The sequence below is a fragment of the Oreochromis aureus genome, linkage group 16 (assembly GCF_013358895.1).
Source record: "Oreochromis aureus strain Israel breed Guangdong linkage group 16, ZZ_aureus, whole genome shotgun sequence".
NCBI lineage: Eukaryota > Metazoa > Chordata > Actinopteri > Cichliformes > Cichlidae > Oreochromis > Oreochromis aureus.
This window is the reverse complement of record NC_052957.1, coordinates 13,587,897-13,611,218: the sequence shown is the minus strand read 5'-3', so window position 1 is coordinate 13,611,218 and position 23,322 is coordinate 13,587,897. Positions and strand designations below refer to the sequence as shown.

General features: G+C 39.4%; 2 protein-coding genes across 4 annotated transcripts; both read left to right on the top strand.

Moving 5' to 3' along the window:
• Positions 1 to 340: 340 nt before the first annotated feature.
• LOC116312900 (tubulin alpha chain-like) lies at positions 341 to 9,762 on the top strand. Of its 3 annotated transcripts, XM_039600184.1 has the most exons (5): positions 342 to 510; positions 6,990 to 7,278; positions 7,999 to 8,221; positions 8,321 to 8,469; positions 8,564 to 9,762. In XM_039600184.1, the coding sequence occupies exons 3-5, from the start codon at positions 8,101 to 8,103 to the stop codon at positions 9,530 to 9,532; spliced, it is 1,239 nt and encodes a 412-aa protein (XP_039456118.1). In that variant the 5' UTR covers positions 342 to 510; positions 6,990 to 7,278; positions 7,999 to 8,100; the 3' UTR covers positions 9,533 to 9,762. The 3 variants fall into 3 exon arrangements, with proteins under 3 accessions (XP_031586282.2, XP_039456118.1, XP_039456117.1); XM_031730422.2 differs by lacking the exon at positions 6,990 to 7,278 and having other exon boundaries at positions 341 to 510; XM_039600183.1 differs by having other exon boundaries at positions 6,990 to 8,221.
• Positions 9,763 to 10,920: 1,158 nt separating this feature from the next.
• Positions 10,921 to 22,289, top strand: pofut2 (protein O-fucosyltransferase 2). Its single transcript, XM_031730423.2, has 9 exons — positions 10,921 to 11,125; positions 11,739 to 11,992; positions 12,386 to 12,530; positions 13,506 to 13,616; positions 14,285 to 14,351; positions 14,599 to 14,724; positions 14,842 to 15,022; positions 19,384 to 19,507; positions 20,350 to 22,289. Exons 1-9 carry the CDS (start codon positions 10,950 to 10,952, stop codon positions 20,501 to 20,503), a joined length of 1,338 nt encoding a protein of 445 aa, XP_031586283.1. The 5' UTR covers positions 10,921 to 10,949; the 3' UTR covers positions 20,504 to 22,289.
• The last annotated feature ends 1,033 nt before the right edge of the window (positions 22,290 to 23,322 follow it).

The following is a 23,322-nucleotide window of genomic DNA, read 5'->3' as shown; positions in this document are numbered from 1 at the left end:
TTTTTTTTTTTAACCCAATGCATCTCAAAAAGTGTGTGTGTGTGTGTGTGTGTGTGTGTGTGTGTGTGTGTGTGTGTGTGTGTGTGTGTGTGTGTGTGTGTGTGTGTGTGTGTGTGTGTGTGTGTGTGTGTGTGTGTGTGTGTGTGTGTGTGTGTGTGTGTGTGTGTGTGTGTGTGTGTGTTCTTGTAACCTGTTAAAATCGGCATGATACTGCCATCTATTGGAAGTTATTCACCTTTCAGGACACAAAGTTGTCTCATCAATTGGGTAACTTCTCAGTTCCTTTGAAATACGAAACACATGATTGTTTAGACTTGTTGATTTCTTTAGAAAAGTGGGTGTGTTTTAGAATTTGCTGGGAGTTGTTTGCAGCCATAAATACCAGCTCCTCGATCTCCTGATATTACTCTATCAAGCTGCAGTGACAGCCACTGTAAGAAGTTACATAGAAGCTGAAACCAGTTGGGACTCGCTTTTCGTTGAGGGCCAATCTACCAACAACCAACAATGGTAAGCATAATTCTGTCAGTAGACTGTGAAGAAATTTCTTCTTCAAAGTTTAGAAAGGTTTATCTGCTATGAAATGTTTCCTTAGCAGGTGCATTTCTGCAATATGTGTCAACGAATGTTCAGTAGATCTATTTAAATGCTCCAGATTTAAAGTGGGTGATGCAGAGATTCTTGTTACTGCTCTCCGTGTGGCCTCCTGCAGCAGAAATAGATTTTTAGCTCAATGACTGGCAGTCAAGCTCAGCTGAATCAAATGGCACAAATACCCCCTACCTGAAAGAGACATGATCTTGCAGCCTATAATACTAATAACTAAATAAAAAAAAAAAGCTAATAATTGTTTGTTACAAGGTGTGGTGATTAAAACCATAGCCTTTAAGTCAGTGTGGAATGTAAGTGTATCTTTTAAATCTATTAACCTGCAGAACAGGAAATATTTTTCGTTTAAAATTCAAGTAGCCCTGTTAAACATGCAGGTATGTACAGCATTTGCAGATTAAATTAATGGCCTGGTTAATAAATTTTTAATAATTTTAAAGTTTTAGAATTACTCTTAATAATCAAGCATGATGAGACATGACCTTGCAGCTTCTACAAATGGCTCAAATGGGTGGTGATGCACTGCATATTTCACTGTCAGAAAATTCTGCTCGTTAGTGCTGTTAATATTGCATTATAAATAAATTCATAAATATCATGCCATTCCTTGTGAAATATATTCGGTGTAAATATTGCATTGTGTTTAAAGAAAAGGTCACAAAGATACACAGAAATATGTTCTGAGAGTAAATTAAAAAGATTCCTTACATGCCAAGTGTGCTGAAAAGTGGCAGTTACAACTGTGTGCAACAGTAGTTCTAATCTGAAATGACATGAATCTTTGATGCCATCATCAACCTGTTTGGCTAGCATTTAATCTTCGCCAAGCTTTTGAAATAGGTCAGCAACTCCCCCCCTCCCTCCCCCCTCCAAACACCACCAGAAGACACATGTTTAACAGCCAGCCAGTGAGGGCTTTTCACGCTGGACAATATCAGTCGATTCAGACTTGGACATCACTAAAAGGAGAAAGAAACAAAGAGCTCATGAAAGTCCAATGTTGAACTATCCCCAGAGATATTCTTATATTTTGAAGGGGAGATTTTATCCAAAGAGTTACAGTGAGATGCAAAAGTTTGGGCAACCTTGTTAATAGTCATTATTTTCCTGTATAAATCGTTGTTACAATAAAAAAAAATATCAGTTAAATATATCATATAGGAGACACACAGTGATATTTGAGAAGTGAAATGAAGTTTATTGGATTTACAGAAAGTGTGCAATAATTGTTTAAACAAAATCAGGCAGGTGCATAAATTTGGGCACCACAAAAAGAGAAATGAAATCAATATTTAGTAGATCCGCCTTTTACAGAAATTACAGACTCTAAACGCTTCCTGTAGGTTCCAATGAGAGTCTCGATTGTGGTTGAAGGTATTTTGGACCATTCCTCTTTACAAAACATTTCTAGTTCATTCAGGTTTGATGGCTTCCGAGCACGGACAGCTCTCTTTAACTCACACCACAGATTTTCAATAATATTCAGGTCTGGGGACTGAGATGGCCATTCCTGAACGTTGTACTTGTTCCTCTGCATGAATGCCTTAGTGGATTTTGAGCAGTGTTTCGGGTCGTTGTCTTGTTGAAAGATCCAGCCCTGGCGCAGCTTCAGCTTTGTCACGGATTCCTGGTCTCCAGAATCTGCTGATACCGAGTGGAATCAATGTGTCCCTCAACTTTGACAAGATTCCTAGTCCCTGCACTGGCCACACAGCCCCAGAGCATGATGGAACCACCACCATATGTTACTGTAGGAAGCAGGTGTTTTTCTTGGAATGCTGTGTTCTTTTTCCTCCATGCATAACGCCTCTTGTTATGCCCAAATAACTCAATTTTAGTTTCATCAGTCCACAGCACCTTATTCCAGAATGAAGCTGGCTTGTCCAAATGTGCTTTAGCATACCTCAAGTGGCTCTTTTAGTGCTGTGGGCGGAGAAAAGGCTTCCTCTGCATCACTCTCGCATACAGCATCTCCTTGTGTAAAGTGTGCCGAATGGTTGAACGAAGCACAGTGACTCCATCTGCTGCAAGATGATGTTGCAGGTCTTTGGTGCTGGTCTGTGGGTTGACTGACTGTTCTCACCATTCGTCGCTTCTGTCTATCCAAGATTTTTCTTGGTCTGCCACTTCGAGCCTTAACTTGAACTTATCCTGTGGTCTTCCATTTTCTCAATATGTTCCTAACTGTGGAAACGGACAGCTTAAATCTCTGAGACAGCTTTCTGTATCCTTCCCCTAAACCGTGATGGTGAACAATCTTTGTCTTCAGGTCATTCGAGAGTTGTTTTGAGACCCCCATGTTGCTACTCTTCAGAGAAAATTAAAAGAGGAGGGAAACTTACAATTGACCCCCTTAAATACTCTTTCTCATTATTGGATTCACCTGTGCATGTAGGTCAGGGGTCACTGAGCTTACCAAGCCAATTTGAGTTCCAATAATTAGTTCTAAAGGTTTTGGAATCAATAAAATGACAACAGTGCCCAAATTTATGCACCTGCCTGATTTTGTTTAAACAATTATTGCACACTTTCTGTAAATCCAATAAACTTCATTTCACTTCTCAAATATCACTGTGTGTCTCCTATATGATATATTCAACTGACATTTTTTATTGTAACAACCAATGATTTATACAGGAAAATAATGACTATTAACAAGGTTGCCCAAACTTTTGCATCCCACTGTACAACAGGAGAAACATCCCAGCATGGTCAGGATGAGAAACAGTCAACATGAAACTGTGAATATCCACAAAGTAATGCATTTGATTCATGCTAAACCATATTAGTTACAAAGTTTAAACTCTTAGACTGTTGTGACTGCAAAGAGAATTGCTTGATTCATAGAATTGGAAAGCACACATACAGTCAGGATAAGCATGATGGTCCTGACCACGGTTATTCTACATGCAAAACTAGTGACCTAACGAAAAAGAAGCAAATGATTATTACAAAAGATTCAAATAACACTCAAACATACAAGATGTTGTCAAATGCATGTTAAGGTCAAAAACAACAAAACATTTGGCAGTGAATCATTATTTCTCATCTTCTCATATTTTAAATTCATTATGTATATCTTCCAGGTCTTACTGTGACAAGAAATAAGCGATCCAACACTTCCTGAAGCGGAAGTTTACTGTTGACTTTATTTCGCTTGTTCTTCCTTGTAATCTGTTTCTGGTAGATTTGTGAGTATTCATTTCAACCTGCATTTTTCAGTTACCAACAAAAACCGGAATATCAAGTCAGACATGTTTGTAGTTTTGTACATGCATGTTTGAAAATTAGTTAAAAAGAAACAAAACAGAGACAGTTAGAGAGACGTTTGTCTTTGACAAGCCCTAAATAATAGTTAATTATCATATCATACATACTGGGCGATCGTGGCTCAAGACTTGGGAGTTTGCCTTGTAATCGGAAGGTTGCTGGTTCGAGTCCCGGCTTGGACAGTCTCGGTCGTTGTGTCCTTGGGCAAGACACTTCACCCGTTGCTTACTGGTGGTGGTCAGAGGGCCCGGTGGCGCCAGTGTCCGGCAGCCTCGCCTCTGTCAGTGCGCCCCAGGGTGGCTGTGGCTACAATGTAGCTTGCCATCACCAGTGGGTGTGAATGGGTGGATGACTGGATGTGTAAAGTGCTTTGGGGTCCTTAGGGACTAGTAAAGCGCTATATAAATACAGGCCATTTACCATTTTACTTGCAGTTATCAAAATCTCTGTTTCCAAATAGTAAAATCATGGTAACACACACTTTTTACAGATTTGCTGCAAAATTTTCCCTGACAAGGACCACTGTTTTGATGATCAACAGTCAGTGTTTATTGGAACAGCAACCACTCACAGCTTGGTGATAGGTTAACACAAGAAACCTAAAATAAATACTACACAAAGCTTTGCTAACTGATAAATCTGCAAGAAAAATGACTGTGTGACAAATGCAACAGTAAATATATGCAAGTATATTTTCTATAAAATCACTCTGATAACTTGGCTGATAAATGATACATAAATATTTTCTGTGCTAAAGTTCATAAAATGATACAAGTCCCTTTTCTTTAAACTTTGTTTTGACAGCTCAAGGTCATGTAATGGGAAATGTGTAGTCAACACACCTAATGGTGACATAATGGTAAACCAGATAAACTGGAAGTCTAAAGGTCACAAGAAAATATTAATGAGAAACCAAGGGATTTTCAGTGATATGTCGGATATGTTTTTAACTAATATTTTGCCGATATTACAGCAGGTAGGCATTTTTCAATTGTTATGGTCATGGTAACAAACAAAAAGCGAAATAGATTTTTAGAAAACCATCCCAAAAAATGTCTCATCTGGCACTGATGAACTCGTTTATTTCTTTTCATTACCATCATCATCCTGCATTTTTAAATCTAATCAATTCATTACAAAAGCATTGTCAACTTATTTATGATATTTTCATTTGCAGCCCTGAAACACACACACACACACAAAACAGCAGTAACTTGCTTTACATTGTCTCTCCTGTCTTTTGCTAAGTATGCTGGAATCAAGAGAGAGGATAATAACAAGTCTTGTTGTATTTTTACTGTTAACTGTGAAGGCTAGAGTCATTAAAACAGTAGCTTTTCAATAACACTACATATATGCATACTGTTATTGCAGTACTTACTAACTTGAATCTCAAAGTAAGAGACTTCATTGTCTGAATAATACTTGTGAAAAGTGTTTAGTTGATTTATCAGTTCATCAGCTAAATATTAATTCATGGCTGCTGTCAACTGTTGCATAAAAGAACCTGGTGCAGCGTTGCAATTTCAAATACAAATGTTATAGGGCTTATTAGGTCTATAGTCCCAAATATTTTCCAAAGGATATGCAAAGCAATTAGTGCTTTTCAATTAGAAGGCCTGGCAAAAGGACTTCTTAAATTTAAGTGGTGCAGGAACACAATGCACACAATGTCTGCTACTGTTACTTTTGTGGAGAACAAAAGAGAAGAAGAAAACAACTACAGAATAGGACTTAATTTCCAGCCAAAGAAAATGTATACAACATTAGTTTAATTCAGTCAAGGAACTACCTTAGTCAAAGACACTGTGGGTATCATCTGTCATTTTTTCAAACACACATACTGTCCTGGACTACACCTCCACTTTTTTTCTCCTTTCTTCTTTTTTTATGAATTCTTTGCATTTGCATACACCCGAAAAAGTCACGTGGATGAATGATGAAACATTTCACCCACTAAAAACACTATGTTCAAATGAACACTGCCAATTTTCTGGTATTAAATACCTTTCTTTTTTGGTAGCATATTTTTTTCTGGACTTTAAAAAATAGATGTTTTTTTGCAGATTATAAACATACACAAGCAATTGGTTAACACACATATATTGTGGATCTCTGTCTCTGCAAACATAAATGAACATATATTGCTTCACCTTTGAGCTACATGTGGTTTTAGGGATAGTCCAGAGGCAGGATTTACCAAGATTTGTTATGTTATTGTTCATGTTTTGTCTTGGTTTTTTTCATCATGTTATCTTTCATCATGAAAAATACATCTCGAAAGAAATATTTTATTAAATAAAGAAATTGATTGAAAAAATGAAAATATTGTACTACATTTTGTTAAATACTGATGTATGGACAGCTGCAAAAACGGAATGAAAGAATTACATTTGTTAAAGGGTGCCTGGTGTACCGATCATACTAAGATTGTTAAAATGGCATTTTTCTCTATGTACAACATAATATCCTGCTCATATTTTTGTAAAACAGTGAAAAGGTTTAGTCTGTTACACATACATTGATTCTCTGTAGAAATTATGGCTGCGTGCAGTCTGAATTATATACATTTACAACAATGCCAGATCTGTAAAATGGGTTCTTCCACTGAGAGCTCGTATTCAAACTGATGACAGTGCTGGGTAGATGACTGAGGGGAAAAATACAGTGTTCTGCTCAGTAAGATGAGACTAAAGACATCAAAATGATAAAATCAGAGAAGTGGAATTGAAAAACAACAACAACAAAAAGAAATCCTATTGGCTTGATAGTAACATTGCAGGTTTACCAGGTGGTATGTGTGTGTGTGTGTTCATAACCGAATTGGCCCAAATACCTCTAGATGGCACTGCAATGCAGGCACTGGTGAAACAGCCAAAGCAAAGTCTGACGTCAAGCCACATGATTTAGAGTTATTATAGTTTATGCTGAGACAGACATTAATATGTATCAGTCAGCAACTCCTTAACAAGAAAGTAATCTAAACAACAGTTGTTGAGATATTTCACTTAATAACAAGTCAGATTCTCATTGTGAGATTAAATGTAAAACACTCAGAGAATCACTTGTTTTCAAATTCCAAACAGCGCTGAAAACTATCTTCTTTCCAGAAATGCAGTCTTGGACACAGCCACAGGCACCGCCTCTCTTCTTTTACTGCAAAAGGCTTCACCTCCTCATGGGCAAGGCTAATACTTAGGAGTCATTAGAGCCACAAAGCACCTTTCTCCTAAAGTCTCACCCTTATCAAGCTGGCTCAGACAGAGGTCCCCTGTAGCATAACTGAAGATGTACCCCCATCTTCCACTCAATCCATAAGGCTCTGGGGGCCACACCTTCTGAAGACACTAAAGTGGTGGGTACTGCAGGGATGCATCACATTTCCCTTTGGAGAATCAGGTAAAGTTTCTCAACAGATTGTCATATGGCGAACTGAGGTTTTGCTTTTTTTAAAAATCTTCTGCATGGTTTGAGATTATTTATTTAGCACTCGCAGATCAACTAGACTTTATTTTGTCACCCATTGCTACATAGGTACATAATTTCTTACAATCCTTGCAGTTCAACTTGTTTACCATTACCTCACTGTCATGTTACCTCATGTGGACTAAACAACAGCCACCACACCTTTTTGTTTACTATTATGTCATCCTGACCTTAAATTCCGGTAGATATTGTCTACATGATCCATGAGCTGTTAAAACAAAGTCTAAAAAAACACTGGTAGAAAGCAGTTTGGCTCTTTGTGGTCTACTAGCCAAGACATAAAAGGATAAACCCCAAAGCTTTATATTTTTTTCTCTAGCTTATGACAGATAAATAAAAATATATTTTGTGCAGAATAAGTGCAGAATTTGACTGCCATTGGGGTTTTTTTGAGCTCCTGACTGATCTTTGCAGGTACATAACATCTAGTGACAACTGCCATTTTGCTTGTTTTTTTTTTATTTCTTAAATATCTCTTTACTTCCATCTAGTGGCAAAATTTCCAAATTGCTTCCTAGAATTGTTCAGCATGTGTACAGCAGCATGTCCAAATGTACTATTTTTGGTGTTTTCTTTTCATAAACATATACTGTTTTGTTTTGGGGGCGTGGGGGATTGTTTTGTTTTTTGCAGCCCGAATGCATCTCCGTTCATGTAGGCCAGGCTGGTGTTCAGATAGGAAACACCTGTTGGGAGCTCTACTGTCTGGAGCATGGAATCCAGCCAGATGGCCAAATGCCTAGTGACAAGCCTATAGGTGGCAACAATCATTGCTCTAGTGCTTTATTCAGTGAAACGGAGGCTGGGAAGTATGTCCCCAGGGCAATCTTTGTTGACCTGGAGCCCACTGTCATAGGTAAGTAGTGCTCTGAATCTGAGCTTAATTGAACTAAAAGCATTTAACTAAAAGCACTTCCTGTAACAGATGAGTTTGTGTTCTCTTTTAATTTTCCAGATGAAGTTCGAACAGGAACATATCGTCAGCTATTTCACTCTGAACAGCTGATCTCAGGAAAGGAGGATGCAGCTAACAACTATGCCCGTGGACGCTACACCATTGGGAGAGACATCATTGACTCTGTCGTTGACAGGATCCGCAAACTGGTAAGCGAGAAGCCATTAGAGAGACAAGAACTTGCAATCAAGCCCACTCTGCATAACCACCAGTCTTAGTGGGGGTTTTTCTCCATATCTACAGGCTGATCAGTGCACTGGTCTTCAAGGATTCTTGGTCTTCCATTCCTTTGGTGGAGGAACTGGTTCTGGCTTCACCTCCCTGCTGATGGAGAGAATCTCTGTTGAGTTTCGCAAAAAGTCAAAGCTTCAACTGGCTGTTTCCCCTGCCCCTCATGTTTCCACAGCAGTGGTGGAACCTTACAATTCCATCCTGACTGCCCACACCACCCTGGAGGACTCTGACTGTGTCTTCATGGTGGACAATGAAGCCATTTATGACATTTATCAAAGAAACCTTAATATTGAACGTCCTTCCTACACCAACATCAACCGCCTTATAAGCCAAATAGTCTCATCCATTACAGCGTCACTTCGTTTTGATGGAGCCCTGAATGTTGACCTGACAGACTTCCAAACCAACTTGGTGCCATACCCTCGTATCCATTTCTCTCTGGCCGCCTATGCCCCTGTCATCTCTGCTGAGAAACCCTACCATGAGCAGCTGTCTGTGGCTGAAATCTCCAATGAGTGCTTTGAACCCTCAAACCAGATGCTAAAATGTGATACTCATCATGGTAAATACATGCTCTGTTGTCTGATGTATCGTGGTGATGTGGTGCCCAGAGATATCAACTCTGCTATCAGAGCAATCAAGACCAAACGCACCATTCAGTTTGTGGATTGGTTGCCCACAAATTTCAAGATGGGCATCAACTACCAGCCTCCAACTGTGGTTCCTGGTGGAGACCTGGCCAAGGTGCAGAGGGCTGTGTGTATGCTAAGCAACACCACAGCCATCGCTGAGGCCTGGGCCCGACTGGACCACAAGTTTGACCTGATGTACGCCAAGAAAGCCTTTGTTCACTGGTATGTTGGGGAGGGCATGGAGGAAGGAGAGTTCTTAGAGGCCAGAGAAGATATGGCTACTCTGGAGAAGGATTATGAAGAGGTGGCAGGTATCAACTCATTTGAAGATGATGATGAATATTAAAATGCATTATATCTTATTTGTTATTTTCTGGGATAAAACTAATACTGGTTATTTATTATTTGTAGAAGTGAGATTAAAATGTTAAATTCTAATCAGTTTACTTTTCTTCAATTTACCTACAGACTCTGTAGGTTGTTTAGTTTGTATCACTATGATAAAATGTAAAATAAACTGTTTTGAACTGTTGTTGCTCAAAAAATTGCTTCCAAAATGCAGTACTGTATAAAATGCTTGAGTGATCTGTCATTTCTTTATTTTTTTTTTTTCAAGAAACCAAACTTTATATTAATGTTTTCAAATTATGTTGAGCAATATTTCTCCAAGCTTTTAAAGGTCTTTCAAAGGCTTTCTTTGGACATGTGCTGACCATTTTCAGAGGAATGTTGGGTTATTGTTTTTTTTTAACCAATTAACACTACCCTTTAAATTGTTCAATCATGAAAATTCATTGAACTCAGTGGCTAAATTAATAGTGTACCTACACATAACAGACAGCTTTGCATAAAACCATTTTTTGTCTTTTTTGAGTCAAACTAAAACAATTTAGTTTGATCTGTAATTATATTCATTTTCCTCTTCCCTTCTCCTCATCCATTCAAGAATCCATTCTATCTTACCATAGGTCTTTTTTAAACAAAGAAATAGTTTATGTTCAGGGCTCAGTAACCATCATCAGCTACCTTCTTGGTTGCTTGAAAATACCAGATGCACACAAAAACATTTCAGTAAGGGGAAATTATGTGTTGTAGCCTCCTGTGTTTTTTCAACCATGTTGTTAAATGCCTCCCCTAAATTCTGTGTGCAGGTCACAGAGAAGGTAATTCTCAACCTCAAATTTAAGTAAAATATTTACTGCATGGAGATTTTCTCTCAATCATAACAAAATAATTACATGCCACAACCCGCTTATACATTCAACACTTTTGGCTGTATAAAAAAAATGCAGTTTAGTCCAGGCATTTGTGATGAAGTGTATACTGATACTCTGATGGTGCAGTGTTAAGTTAAATCAAAGATAGCATATATCAAGTATTTTATATATTATCAAGTATTTTACTTTAAGGTAATATTTTGATTAGATTCACTCACCTAATTCTACCTTTGACACTAGCTTTATCCTATCCAGGGGTTGGAAATTAGCCATATAACTTGTGAAATATCTACTTAAAAAAAAAATAGTCTGATTGCGAATATGGCAGCACAGCACTGCCTGCACAGAAAGGAAGCATGTAGCAGTCAACAAGATATTTATATTTTAAAAATGTAAGTTATCTAAATAGATAAACAAAAAAACAACTAACTAAAAAGGGCGAATAATCTTTTGCACTCTGGCCTCGTTTTTGTCGTCTGCGTCTCTGATTGCTGGTTGCCCGGCAACCATGCAGACGCTTCCGGAAGTGCGTGGCTCAGAGTCAATATGGCGCAGAGCGTACTGAATAGACTGCTGATGTTCTTTGCTTCAGCGTGTTCTTTCAGTTCGTTCTTGCTTTCAGTTTTCGTCGCCCTTTCCGCATTCGATGAAGGAAACAGTGATAATGTATTTAGTGCAAGCCAGACGGTTACTGCACCCGTTGCTGCCGCCAGGGATTTGCGGTAAGTTTATAGCGTAACGCTGGGCTAACCAGCAATGCTAACGTAAATTTGGAAGCAGCTGTTCATTTAACCGTACAGGCAGTGTTTCTTTGTAGTAAACACGTCGTTTTTTTTTTCTTTTTGGCCTTTTAAGTCTATATTGATATCGTGTCAGCTTTGACTATGTCAAGCGTCATCTTGATCTATTAAAAACTTTACAATTTAATGCCTTCTTCCATAAAATTACCACAAATCCTTGTAGATCTGTGCACAGCCAGAACATTATTGTTCTATAGTGGAGTTCTGCAACAACATGATTTCATTTGTGTTTACTTTTAATGCAGAATTTAGTTTTCTGGTTATTGTATGTGTATTATTGCTTTCTGTAGTTAGGTGATATGAATGAGTTATTTGTATCCATGCTTATTTGTTTGATCAGACTGTAACTTCCAGAATTGTTAAACAGCCTGCTGTAACAAAAAAAAAAACAGAGAACACAACTGCCTGGATCACTAAAAGCTAAATTTGCAGCAGTGAGTAAGGCTTTCTAAAGTTTTAAGGTGGTACCTCAATTTTGGAAAGTATTAGCTACAGTATACAAATAATGTGCTATGCTTTTGTCTTGTCACCACAGGTACCTTTTGTATGATGTAAACCCTCCAGAGGGTTTCAATCTGCGCAGAGATGTCTATATTCGCATGGCTTCTCTGGTCAAGACATTGAGGAAAGAAGGAGATGACTGGGTGTTGGTGCTTCCCCCATGGGGTCGCCTTTACCACTGGCAGAGCCCTAACCTCCATCAAATCCGCATTCCATGGGGGGAGTTCTTCAGCCTTACTAGCCTTCAGGCCAACGTACCTGTCATTGAGTATGAAGAATTCATTGCTGGTGAGCATTTGGATGGGTGATGCAGACTAGGTTTCATTTTTTTGAAAGAGATATATCTAATATATATAAAAAATTCCCCTCTTGCCCCTGCTGGCGGTCTATCCTTCAAGCTCGGGTCCTCTGGGAGCTTGAGGGTCCTGCGCAGTATCTTATTGTTTCCAGGACTGCGCTCTTCTGGACAGAGATCTCGGATGTTGTTCCTGGGATCTGCAGGAGCCACTTGCCTACCTTGTACTAGGAACAGTTAAGATAGTGCGCAGGACCCTTAAGCTCCCAGGCCTCTGGACCCGAGCTTGAAACGGAATTTCAAGCTCAATAAATTAAAATATATAAATTAAAATCTTTTGCAACACAATTATTTGTTTATGGCAAACTGAACTCTCCTTGTTGTAGAAAATGGAGGCCCGTTTATAGACCATGTTCTGGTACTGCAAAACTATGCGGAAGGATGGACTGACGGAAAATGGGAGGAAAAGGTTGACGAGCGGCCATGCATCGAGAAGTTGATGTACTCCAAAGATAAACATGGCTACTACAGGTGATTAAACAATGCAGAAAACCGGCAACATGTATAATACATTGCATTGCGAATACAATACCAGTCATACATTTTGTCACACACAACAACTAGATGCCATTATCTGTATCATGACAAGGGTCAGAAGTAAAGATGTGGGTATTAGTGTGATGAATATATTTGTTTAGTAACAAAGATGTAATTACACAAAAAAATACACAAACCTACTTCACGTCTACAGTGCTTTGCAAAAGTTTTAAACCACCCCTCATTTCTGTGAAATTTGCTTCCAAGGAGCCAGAAGTGGTCTTGAGCAATAGGTTTCCAAACCTTTTGAAGTTGTTTCAGGGTTTTTAAGTCTAGTTTTTCCACCTGGCCATTTTCAAAGAAATATTTTATGTTTGTTAAACCACTAGATACCACTTGACCCATGAATCATTAAAGCATAAAAAGCACCTGACTGATGGGATGAAGTAGTTTTGTGGCTACACATAACAGATAACTTAGCAAAGAACTCATTTTAAATTGGGGCTTGGGGATCAAATACTTATTTAACTCAATGACATGCATCAATTTATAACTTTTATATAATGTGCCTTTATTTCTGGATTTTTGGTTGATATTCTATCTGTCGGCATTAAACTGAAACAACAAAAATTAGAGACTGTTCATTTCTTTGTAAATAAGCAAACTTACACATTCAGCAGTTATTTCCCCCACTGTGTCTTGGCATGGTGCAGTGTGTCCTTAAAAAGTCTGAGGAAACTGGAAAATTGGAGGCCAAAAGAAGAAGTGCACACTGAATAAAAATGATCTATTAGATTATAAAATATTGACTTTCAGTCTTCCTGGGACATATTACTGACATTTCCTGGAAAACATAAAGAAATGAGGTGTGGTTCGAGATTTTTGCACAATACTGTAGATAGCACATATTCACAGTTCTGTGTCTATCTGTGTCCACTACTTGCCACATGTATCTTGTCTGTTTTTTAGGGGCTGGTTTTGGGGATACGAGGAGACGAGAGCTCGAAATGTAACGTGTTTATCAGCACAAGGCCATGCATCTGTCATAGCACCGGTTCTTCAGAAAAACATTACAGCAACGTGAGTCTACAAAGGAACATGCTAATAAAAAAGTCACCAACCATACATTATTGTTATTTGTTATCCGACATCAGTCAAACAGTAAAAGCTGTTGAGTGATGCTGGTAAAACATTTGGATTTATCATGAAATTTTCTTGCTGTTATGTCACCTATAGAGGGTGAGTCGACATTTAAACATACTAAAATATGAATAAGAGATTATATCTACTTCAGAAAATTATGTAATGGGTGGTGTGAATTCTTAAATCTGGTTTAGGCTTTTAGTTTACTGGAATAATGTAACATGTCTTCATTAAAAGTCACTATTTCCACCTTAAAATTGAACTGACTTAAAACTGTAAAGAACTTTAAAACATTACAATAGTTCAACTTGGTGTATCATTTTAGTATAGGCGTTACAATTAGACATTACTATTCCTGGTGTGTAATTCAGAATACAGGTTTATATAAAAAAGTATGCAAAATAACAGGGTGACATTGTCTCAACATAAAGCTGATCATATGATCATCGTTTTAAAAAATGGTGTTTGATTCTTCTTCTTTTTTTGGAACATGTCTGAAAGATGGTCTCACTTCATTATTATTCAGCTCTGCCATTACTTATAGCTCTGTCAGATTTTATGACACCTACAGTGGTAATCCTGTTTGCATGCTGTTGTTTTTGCAGATCTGTTATGCTCGACCGAGCAGAGACACTCCTTCATGATCACTATGCTGGGAAGGACTACTGGAATGTAAGTCAAGAAGTATAGAACTTTCAGTTTGTGATACATAACGTCTTATGTTTCAGGGTAGGTTAGGTCATCTTAGGCAGTGTTATTGTTCCCAGACTTTTTCTATGTGTAGTATACTGTAGCATTACTGTGGCATCACTGTATTGTTACTGATAATAAGTTACATTATGTATCTTTTGCATTTTCAAAAACAAAGGGATTCTGGGAAACTTGGCTGTCTGTAAATTGTGGTCTGTATTTATTCTAGACACGACGCAGCATGGTTTTTGCAAAGCACCTGCGTCTCATAGGGGATGACTTCAGATCAAGTTATCTGAACTCTACAGATGAAACAGACCATACGCCATACAGCGAGGACTGGACTCGTATGAAGGTTTGGCAGTGTCTTATAATAGTATATTTATGGGATTGTACTGGTTATGGGTGTGACCATTTTCCATGTTGAGCAGCATTTTAAGAAGTGATGTGCTATTTTTTGATCGCTCCTCAGGCCAAGCCTGGCTCAGCTAAAGGTGGTCCATATCTGGGCGTCCACCTGCGCCGGAAAGACTTTATCTGGGGTCACAGAGAGGATGTGCCGAGCCTTAAGGGAGCTGTCAAAAAAATACGCAGCTTGATGAAAAAACATAAACTTGATAAAGTTTTTGTTGCGACAGATGCAGACGATGAAGGTAGTGACACGCACACATTTTTAAAGATAGAGAAATTATACTTGTAATGCATTGACGCTTCAGTGATTTGCATATTAAGTCAAGTTTTAGAACACTATTTTCTAGCTAATACTTGTAATAAAATATAATCTGCTAATAATTCCTTTAACCCTTTTGTTTAGAAGGGTGAAAGAAATCTGAGCTGGCAGCAATCACTTCAGAGTGTCTGGTCAGAACACTTGCAAATGTTCAGATGTGAGAGGAACAAACAGGCAGAGTCCAGGAATAAAGTTGTCATTCTTTGTATTTCCAATTAAGAATGTGCCCGCAGCTGGGCGAAAGAGTGTGTGTGAGTGTGGTTTCTGCAGACAGAGCATAATGATACAAATCAATTAGAATCAAATTACATAATAAACATAAAGATACAACTGAGGTGTACTCAAGTACAGTATATACCTAAATAAGCTGAAATTATACTTCAGACTGGTTACATGAACTTAAAGTCAGGTGTTATGCATTAACACAACGCATACAACTATGCACTGAAGGCGACTTTACATTGTTTTATCATCTGTTACACAGAGCACAGAATCAACAACACGATAACGATGAATCTCTCTGCTAGAAGCTAATTAGCGAACAAATCTGTTATGCTAGCGAACTGCCACTTATACATAACGTCATTTAAACAGAAGCAGAAACTGCTGGTAAGTCATCAAATACACTCATAGCTGAACACCAACATAACTGAGTGAAGTAAAACATTAACTCACGGTCTTATGAATGCACACACTGTCCGTTGTTCGGCTGCTGTTTGTCTCTGAACTGAAGCTGCGGACATGCACACCTATGGTGCATTCAGGGGCCATAGGAAATCCCATACACAAACCTAACCCTTTTGTACAGCCGCCCCCAAATTTGGTGTACAAATTTGACCTTGATGGAATGTCCTCTTCACCTAAGCAGAATCCTGGGGTAGAACAGGCAACCTGATGAGCCGTGCCACCGGGCGAGTGTAAGTTCGGTCCTTTACTTGAACGATTGCAGCTCTGACACGATCATCGGCCCCCGGTAAGATAGTTTTCACGGTTCCTACTTGCCAGAGCGCTCGTGGGGTCTGCTGATCAACAATGAGAACCACAGACCCAACTGCAATGTTCTCTGTTTCCTTGTGCCATTTCTGCCGTGGTTGCAAGGTGGGCATAAAATGCCATATGAAGTGCTTCAAGAATTGGTCAGCCAGGACTTGAGTGTGTCTCCACCTCTTACGACTGAGCAGCTCGGATTCTGGATAGAACACTTGTGGTAGAGAGCAATCTGGCCGCCCCATCAACAAAGAGTAGGGCGTGATGGGATCTGGGTCTGCGATGTCTGAAGAAACATAACCCAAAGGCCTGGAGTTGAGTATACTCTCCACCTCAAGCAAGACAGTCCTCAGCACTTCCTCTTACACTATCTGCGCTCCCAACGTGGTGCGCAGAGCGGTTTTCACAGATCGTACCTCTCTCTCCCAAGACCCTCCAAAGTGTGGAGCACTGGGGGGATTGAAACAGAATCGGATCTGTTCTGCCGCCAGTTGCTGTCTAAGATCTGGTGTTAGGGCAGTGAATGCTTCTTGTAGTTCTTTACTTGCACCTCGAAAGTTGGTACCCTGGTCTGAAAGGAGTTCAAAGGGCTTCCCTCTACGGGCAATGAACCGTCTGAGCGACATCAAGAAGGAGTCTACATCCATATTTACCAGCAGATCCAGGTGAACTGCTCGAGTAGTAAGACACTTGAAAAGGATGCCCCACCTCTTTTCTGTGCGCCGACCCACTTTGATGAGCATAGGGCCGAAGCAGTCCATTCCAGTCGAATAGAAAGCAGGTCGGAAGAGCCTCAAACTTGAGGGCGGCAGATCTGCCATTTTCGGGACATCTGGTTGACCTCTCCACTTCTTGCATTCGGGACAGTAATGCTGATGTCTTCTGACTGCTTCTCTCCCCTTTAAGAGCCAGTATTTCCGGCGCAACTCAGCGAAAACACGTTCAGCTCCCGGGTGGTTGAGCTTATTGTCACATTGCTGGATCAGAAGCTTCGTAACTGGGTGAGCGGGCTCTAGAAGTACAGGGTGTAGTACCTCAGGGCTCAGGCTTTCGCATCTGCGGAGTTGACCTCCAACTCTAATCAAGTCAGAAGCCTTGTCATACTCAGGAGCGAGGGTAATTAGCCTGCTACTGGATGGAATCAGCTTCTCTGATTTAAGTAATGTGAATTCTCTCGGGAAGCTCTCCATCTGAGAATGTCTAAGTAGGGCCAGCTCTGCCCTTTGAAAGTCATCAACATCAGGGTGACTGGTGTCATTAGCCACCCCGTGCATCAATCGAGCAGTGGCTTTCAGGAGTTCCTCATACGTGCTGAACTGTTTGATGTCAGGTATCGCTGGACTAGCGGATCCAGTAAGCAGACCACAGAACACTGGCTTCTTCAGCTCCTCCACTTCCTCCTTAGCTTCTCCCACTGGTGGTGCCAAAGGCGGGTGGCCTGAAGAAAGTGGCCCCCGGGTGGCACTGGTGCTTGTGGCCAAAGGCTGAAGAAATGGTGGCCCCGGCTCCAGCGATTCTCACCAGCAAGCTGAGCCACAGTTTTCCCTCTCGTGATATCGTCTGCTGGATTGGTTCCTGAGTCAACGTACCGCCAAGATGCTGCAGCAGAGAGTTCTTGTACCTCTGCAGCTCTGGTTCCCACAAAGACTTTATATCTGCATGAATCTGAATGGAGCCAGTTAAGCACTGTAGTCGAGTCTGTCCAGAACACCACATCTTGGATGTCAAGGGTCAGTTGTTTCTTCAGAACAGAAGCCAGCTGTGCTCCTGTAAGGGCTCCACACAACTCTAGCCTTGGAATTGAGAGTTGCTTCTTGGGTGCAACTCTCGACCTCGCAGCCAAGAAAGCCACCTGGACCTTTCCTTCCCCTTTGTCGGTGCGTAGATATGCCACAGACCCATAGGCACACTGCTGGGCGAGCAGCCAATAAATATTGCGCATTGTTGGCTCTGAACTGACGCTCTGCTGATGCTTGTACTGGAGTGCATCAGCCTTACAGTGCCATACGAGTCCTAGAGTGTGCTCCTGAGGATCTGCTGACTCCTGGGAGAGCCAGAGAACGCTACCCTCTGACTGGCACTCAACTGGTAGGTGGCTGATGACCGTGTGGACATTGCTAGCCCATTGTCATAGTTCAAATCCACCCTCCAAGAGGAGAGACTGCAGGCGATCCACCAACTTCTTGGCTTGGCCTTCTGATGGGAAGCTCTGCAAACAGTTGTCAACATAGAAATTACGTTCTATGGACAGACGAGCATCCTCTTCTGGCTCAGTGTGTTTCTGGACATGGTCTTGAAGTGCAAAGGTAGCGCAGCACGGACTGCATGTAGTCCCAAAGGGAAGCACCTGCCATTGGTAGATGGTGGGTTTTTCGTTTACCTTCATGTCTCGCCACAGGAAACAGAGAAAGGGTTTGTCCTCATCTAGCAGACGGACCTGATGGAACATCCCCTTTATGTCACTGCTGAAGGCGACTGGGTGTTCCCTGAACCTGAGAAGGAACTGCCTCTGGTGTAGCACGAAGAGGGGGAAGATCCTTCTTCCACAGTAGTGGGGTGGCATAGCGGTTTACTCCATCAATTGTTACTCGAATTGTCCTTTCCTCAAGTCTCTGAATGGCCTCAGCGTCTTGTCGTAACCTGGTAATGAGCCTACTCCGGTATGGCAAAGTATCCATTTTCCAGAGTCGCTCAACATGGCTGAAGAGCTCAGCTTCTGGTGAGGCCCCAGAGGTGAAGAGACACTGCTGTGGGGTTAGCCGCTGATGTAGGAATCTCGCTGGACCCTGTAAAGTCCATCCAAGTCGGGTGTGCACAGCTGCAGGTCCACCTGGAGGCCCTAGACATACTGGCTCCACAGGAGTGAGAAGATGTGGATTATCCGACCCAATAAGCAGAAGGGGCTGTACTTCCTTTATGTCTGGCAGTGGCAGGTGCCTAAGGTGACGGTACCGCTCCTGTAATGCTCTTATTGGGTAACTATGGCGTGCTAGGCCAAGTTCCTTTGCTGTGAAGGCTCAGGGGGCATAGGAAACCCAATACACAAACCTAACCCTTTTGTACACCTTTGTTGGACGAGGGACCCTGTATGGTAACTTGATTTACAAAATGTATAACAATATATATATACATATAGTAATATCTTCCAGTAATACTCTGTGGTTTAAATTTCTGAGTATTCCTGTGAGTTTTCTATAAATATTTAAAGAACAGTGTGAACATTTAGTAGTAGTTTATCTAATAGATAATAGTTACTTATATGATTTTATTATACTTGTTAATCTGTAAACTTTGCAGAAATAAAGGAGCTGAAAAAGTTGTTGCCAGACATGGTGCAGTTTGAGCCATCCACAGAGGACCTCGAACTCTTTAAAGATGGAGGAGTTGCCATAATTGACCAGTGGATATGTGCCCATGCAAGGTATATTTAGTTTCACGGTTTTAATACATTCAGTATTTAATGCATTATTCGATAACATTTGTGATACTAGTAATAAGACAGGTTATTTATTTCAAAAAATATAAAATTACACGTATATGACATGGAAATCAGTTATTTTTTCATTCCAGTCATTACAGTTTTTAACATTAATATAACATTATGGTAGTGTTATTTTACCTCTGTAGAGGAGTATTGAGTGAGAAAATATAAATAGATGATACATTTTGAGTTTTCAAATTTGTGGTGTTGCATGTCTTTCTAAACTGAGCAGCCTCAGCAGCAAGCACATACAGCTAATGGTAAGTTTCAAGGGGGAAATGTCATTCAATCATTACCTATACTAAAAGGTAAATGCTGTCACATAGTGGCCAAACACCTTTATCCTTGAATGTAATGCACATTAGTTTGTAACTTATGGTAAAGGTGTTGTGTAGTTCAAAGTTCCCATTATTGTTGTATACGGCTGTTCTTTATGATTTTGCCAGTAAACTAATTTAAGCAAAATGTAAAAATATCACAATGTAAAAATATCCCAAACTTTTTTCCCTTTAAATTAGACATATAGGCACAATAATGTGCATCAGTTTAAACAAATGTTTGTTTGATTATTGTGGAAATACTAGTTCTTTCACCTATGCCCAACTTTAGTTTAACAGAAAATAGCTTAGATATTTCATTGGCTTTATCACGTGTTCCTGCCCATGGAAAATATTTCAACTTGAAAAACTACTCACGGTGACTCATGCTGTTCTCACCGTATTGCGTAGTTTTCATGGACACCATCTTTCTTTGAATTTATATTTTTCTGCGTGTCTTTCCAGATTTTTTATAGGAACATCAGTTTCCACTTTCTCTTTCCGGATCCACGAAGAGAGGGAAATTCTGGGCTTTGACCCCAAAACTACATACAACCGTTTCTGTGGGGACACTGAGAAAGAATGTGAACAGCCCACGCACTGGAAAATTGTTTACTGATGTGACGGTTAAGAGTTTGGTTATACAAAGGCCAAATGCAGTGTTTGGAATCTTCAGGATATTTTAACAATTTTGTTGTTCATTTTTATTTACTTTTCATGGTTTCAGTGTTGTGCTCCCAGGTCTGAAAAGACCGCTCTTTTGGACTTTATGCTAAATAGGCAAAGAGAGGACTGCCAAACATGTACAGTATTAATTAAATTTTCAAAAAATAAAGCTGCTTACATTTTAGTTTTTTAGATTGTATACATACTGTTTTTGTTTTGTTTATTAACTGTATTTTTCATTTTTATTTGTATTCATGGCAATGGTGAACAGATTGTCTTGTAATGGAACAAAAAGTATTAGATGGTGTATTCTCATTTTAAATCCAGTGGGGTTTTTGAGGGGAGTTTTTTTTTACAAATTGGTAATCAAAGGTTATACTGTGAATTAGATTAAGAAAATTTGCTTTTGTGAAGTGTCTTACCAAGAAGCACAATCAATTATGATTTTAGAAACACAAATATGTTTCACTTTTTTTATACAGTATCTTCCCTTTCATAATATTGCCAGTGTTGGAAATTAGAAAACAGAAATCAGGCATTTTACTTTGTGAATACCACCATGATGAAGACAATGCCTAATTTTTCCAGCCTGATTTTTAAACCGCAAACTGTTTCCAAGCATACACATTGCAATCCTCATTTAAAGTACTACAGGGAGCAGTATTGACATAACACAAAGAAGTCACACGTAACTTCCCATCAAATTGGTACTGTACAAAAGACTTGCATGTTTTTTTCAAGGAACTTTTACCCATTACCTTCCACCCTGCTAGAAACCTACTAAAACTAAAATAAAATATTTTGTTATTTCAGAATCTGATTAATACCACCACATAATTCCAATTCTTTTCAACTATAATTAAGTTTCCCCAGTACATATGTAAGTGGAGATGTTTAATAAAGCCAGTTTAGGGAATTACCTAGAAATTGATTATTTTCTGTAATTGTTCTGTTGTTTCAAAGAAACAAAAAGTGTTACCACTCCTTACTTTTTGAGAAAATGGAAAAAAAAGATGTATTGTCTTTTTGAAATATGTGTAAACATATAGTTTATAAAGCAAAAAAACAAAACAAAAAAAAACCCTTATTATACCATTCTGTTGAGATTGAAAGTCAAGACTCTTAAGGTCGTACTTCTCTAGTACTTCTTAGTGTTAAGTGACTTAACAAACAAAAGACATTCCTCTGAAAACAGTCAGGTACAAAAACTGAAAAAAAGAGACAAAGCAGCCAATATCCAAAGAAAACCTTTGAAAGATCTTTAGAATGACTGAAGAACTATTGTTCAAGACTTTATTACAATAAAGTCTGTGTCCTTGAAGGAAAAATATAAAATGAAGTCTTGCTCATGACTTTCGCACAACACTGTAGTGAAAACTAACTTTATGTAGAGCAAAGTCAAAAAGAAGAATGTATTATACATCACTGGATTCCAGTAGCTAGTCGAATGAGCTTCCTGTGGTAAGACAGTACACTACATAAAAACAGCTGACATTTTTTTCCCAGCACACTGCAAGATCAAAAACCAGTATTGCTACCTTTATGATAACAATACAAGTGTCATAGGTCATCATGGCCTTGTTGGGCATAGGTGAAATGGCCCAACCCTATTCCTGCTGTCCATTGTTTCGCAGTTGTTGTTTTTATCAAACAGTCTGACTGTGGAAAGATTTAGTATGTAATACTCAGCCTGTATAACAAATGTTAGTACCATAAAAGAAAGACTGGGTGACAGTAAATTTCCACTCGTACTCTGAGTTAAAGATAATGTAATGCACCATAATCTTCTTGATGCATGCTCAATCATCCAGGTAAGTAAATCTCCGAAAGTTGATTCTGTTCATCTGGACATAGTGTTTTCAGTGGGAGAAACGTTTTGTCACTCATCTCATCCCAGTTCCTTCATCGTAGAATAGAATAGAATAAACCTTTATTATCCCACGGTTGAAAAATGTCGGTGTTACAGAGCTCTTACAGCAAGGGAAAATAAAATATAAAAGGAAGACACAAGGTGTCCTATAGACATAAGCAACCGAAGTTTGTATATACAGGTATATACAGGCAACAATGTACAGAATATGTATAGAAAAATTGAAAAAAATGTATGGAGATATGTATAAAATGCACAGGGTTATGTATAAAATCTACAGAGCTATGTATAAAATGTACAGTAAACAAACAAGCTGGTGAGTAAGATGACCAAAAGAATGTTAAGCTGCATTATAGACGTCTTGATGCATTCTCAATCATCCAGGAAAGTAAATCTCCAAAAGTTGAATCTGTTCATCGTAGCATGACCATTGAAGACTGCATTATAGAGTCATTAATTATGCAAATTCTCATGACCATTGATCAACAACCACTGATCAAAGCCCACTGGTCAATGGCCATGAGTACCATTCACAGAGAGTTGGGGAATGGCTGCAATCACAGCATTGTATGATGGCGAAAGATGTACCCTTAGGCCCCCTCCTCGATTCAGAGATGGTCTTTCCCTTTTCACGTAAATTGACTCCGCGCTCAAACCAACGTTCCTCCCTGTCCAGGATGTGTACATCCTCATCATTGAAAAAGTGTCCACAGGACTGCAGAGTCCTGGCCTGACGAGGTAGCTCTTCTGTGTTGTGTCATCCGCTTCGCCAGAGGTTGTTTGATTTACCCAATGAATAAGTCCTGGCAATCCTCCTGGCACTTAACAGTGTACACTATATGTTTGTAAGTTTATAAGACTGGGGAAACATGCAGTCAGCTGAGATTGAAGAAGTCACTTGG

Excerpts from the sequence above, each read along its gene's own strand:
- pofut2 (XM_031730423.2), top strand. The coding sequence starts at position 10,950 with ATGGCGCAGAGCGTACTGAATAGACTGCTGATGTTCTTTGCTTCAGCG. Across the intron at positions 11,126-11,738 it reads GCTGCCGCCAGGGATTTGCG|GTACCTTTTGTATGATGTAA; the intron begins GTAAGTTTATAG and ends TTGTCACCACAG. Across the intron at positions 14,725-14,841 it reads AGGACTGGACTCGTATGAAG|GCCAAGCCTGGCTCAGCTAA; the intron begins GTTTGGCAGTGT and ends ATCGCTCCTCAG.
- LOC116312900 (XM_031730422.2), top strand. Across the intron at positions 8,222-8,320 it reads CCTGGAGCCCACTGTCATAG|ATGAAGTTCGAACAGGAACA; the intron begins GTAAGTAGTGCT and ends TTAATTTTCCAG. Across the intron at positions 8,470-8,563 it reads TTGACAGGATCCGCAAACTG|GCTGATCAGTGCACTGGTCT; the intron begins GTAAGCGAGAAG and ends CCATATCTACAG.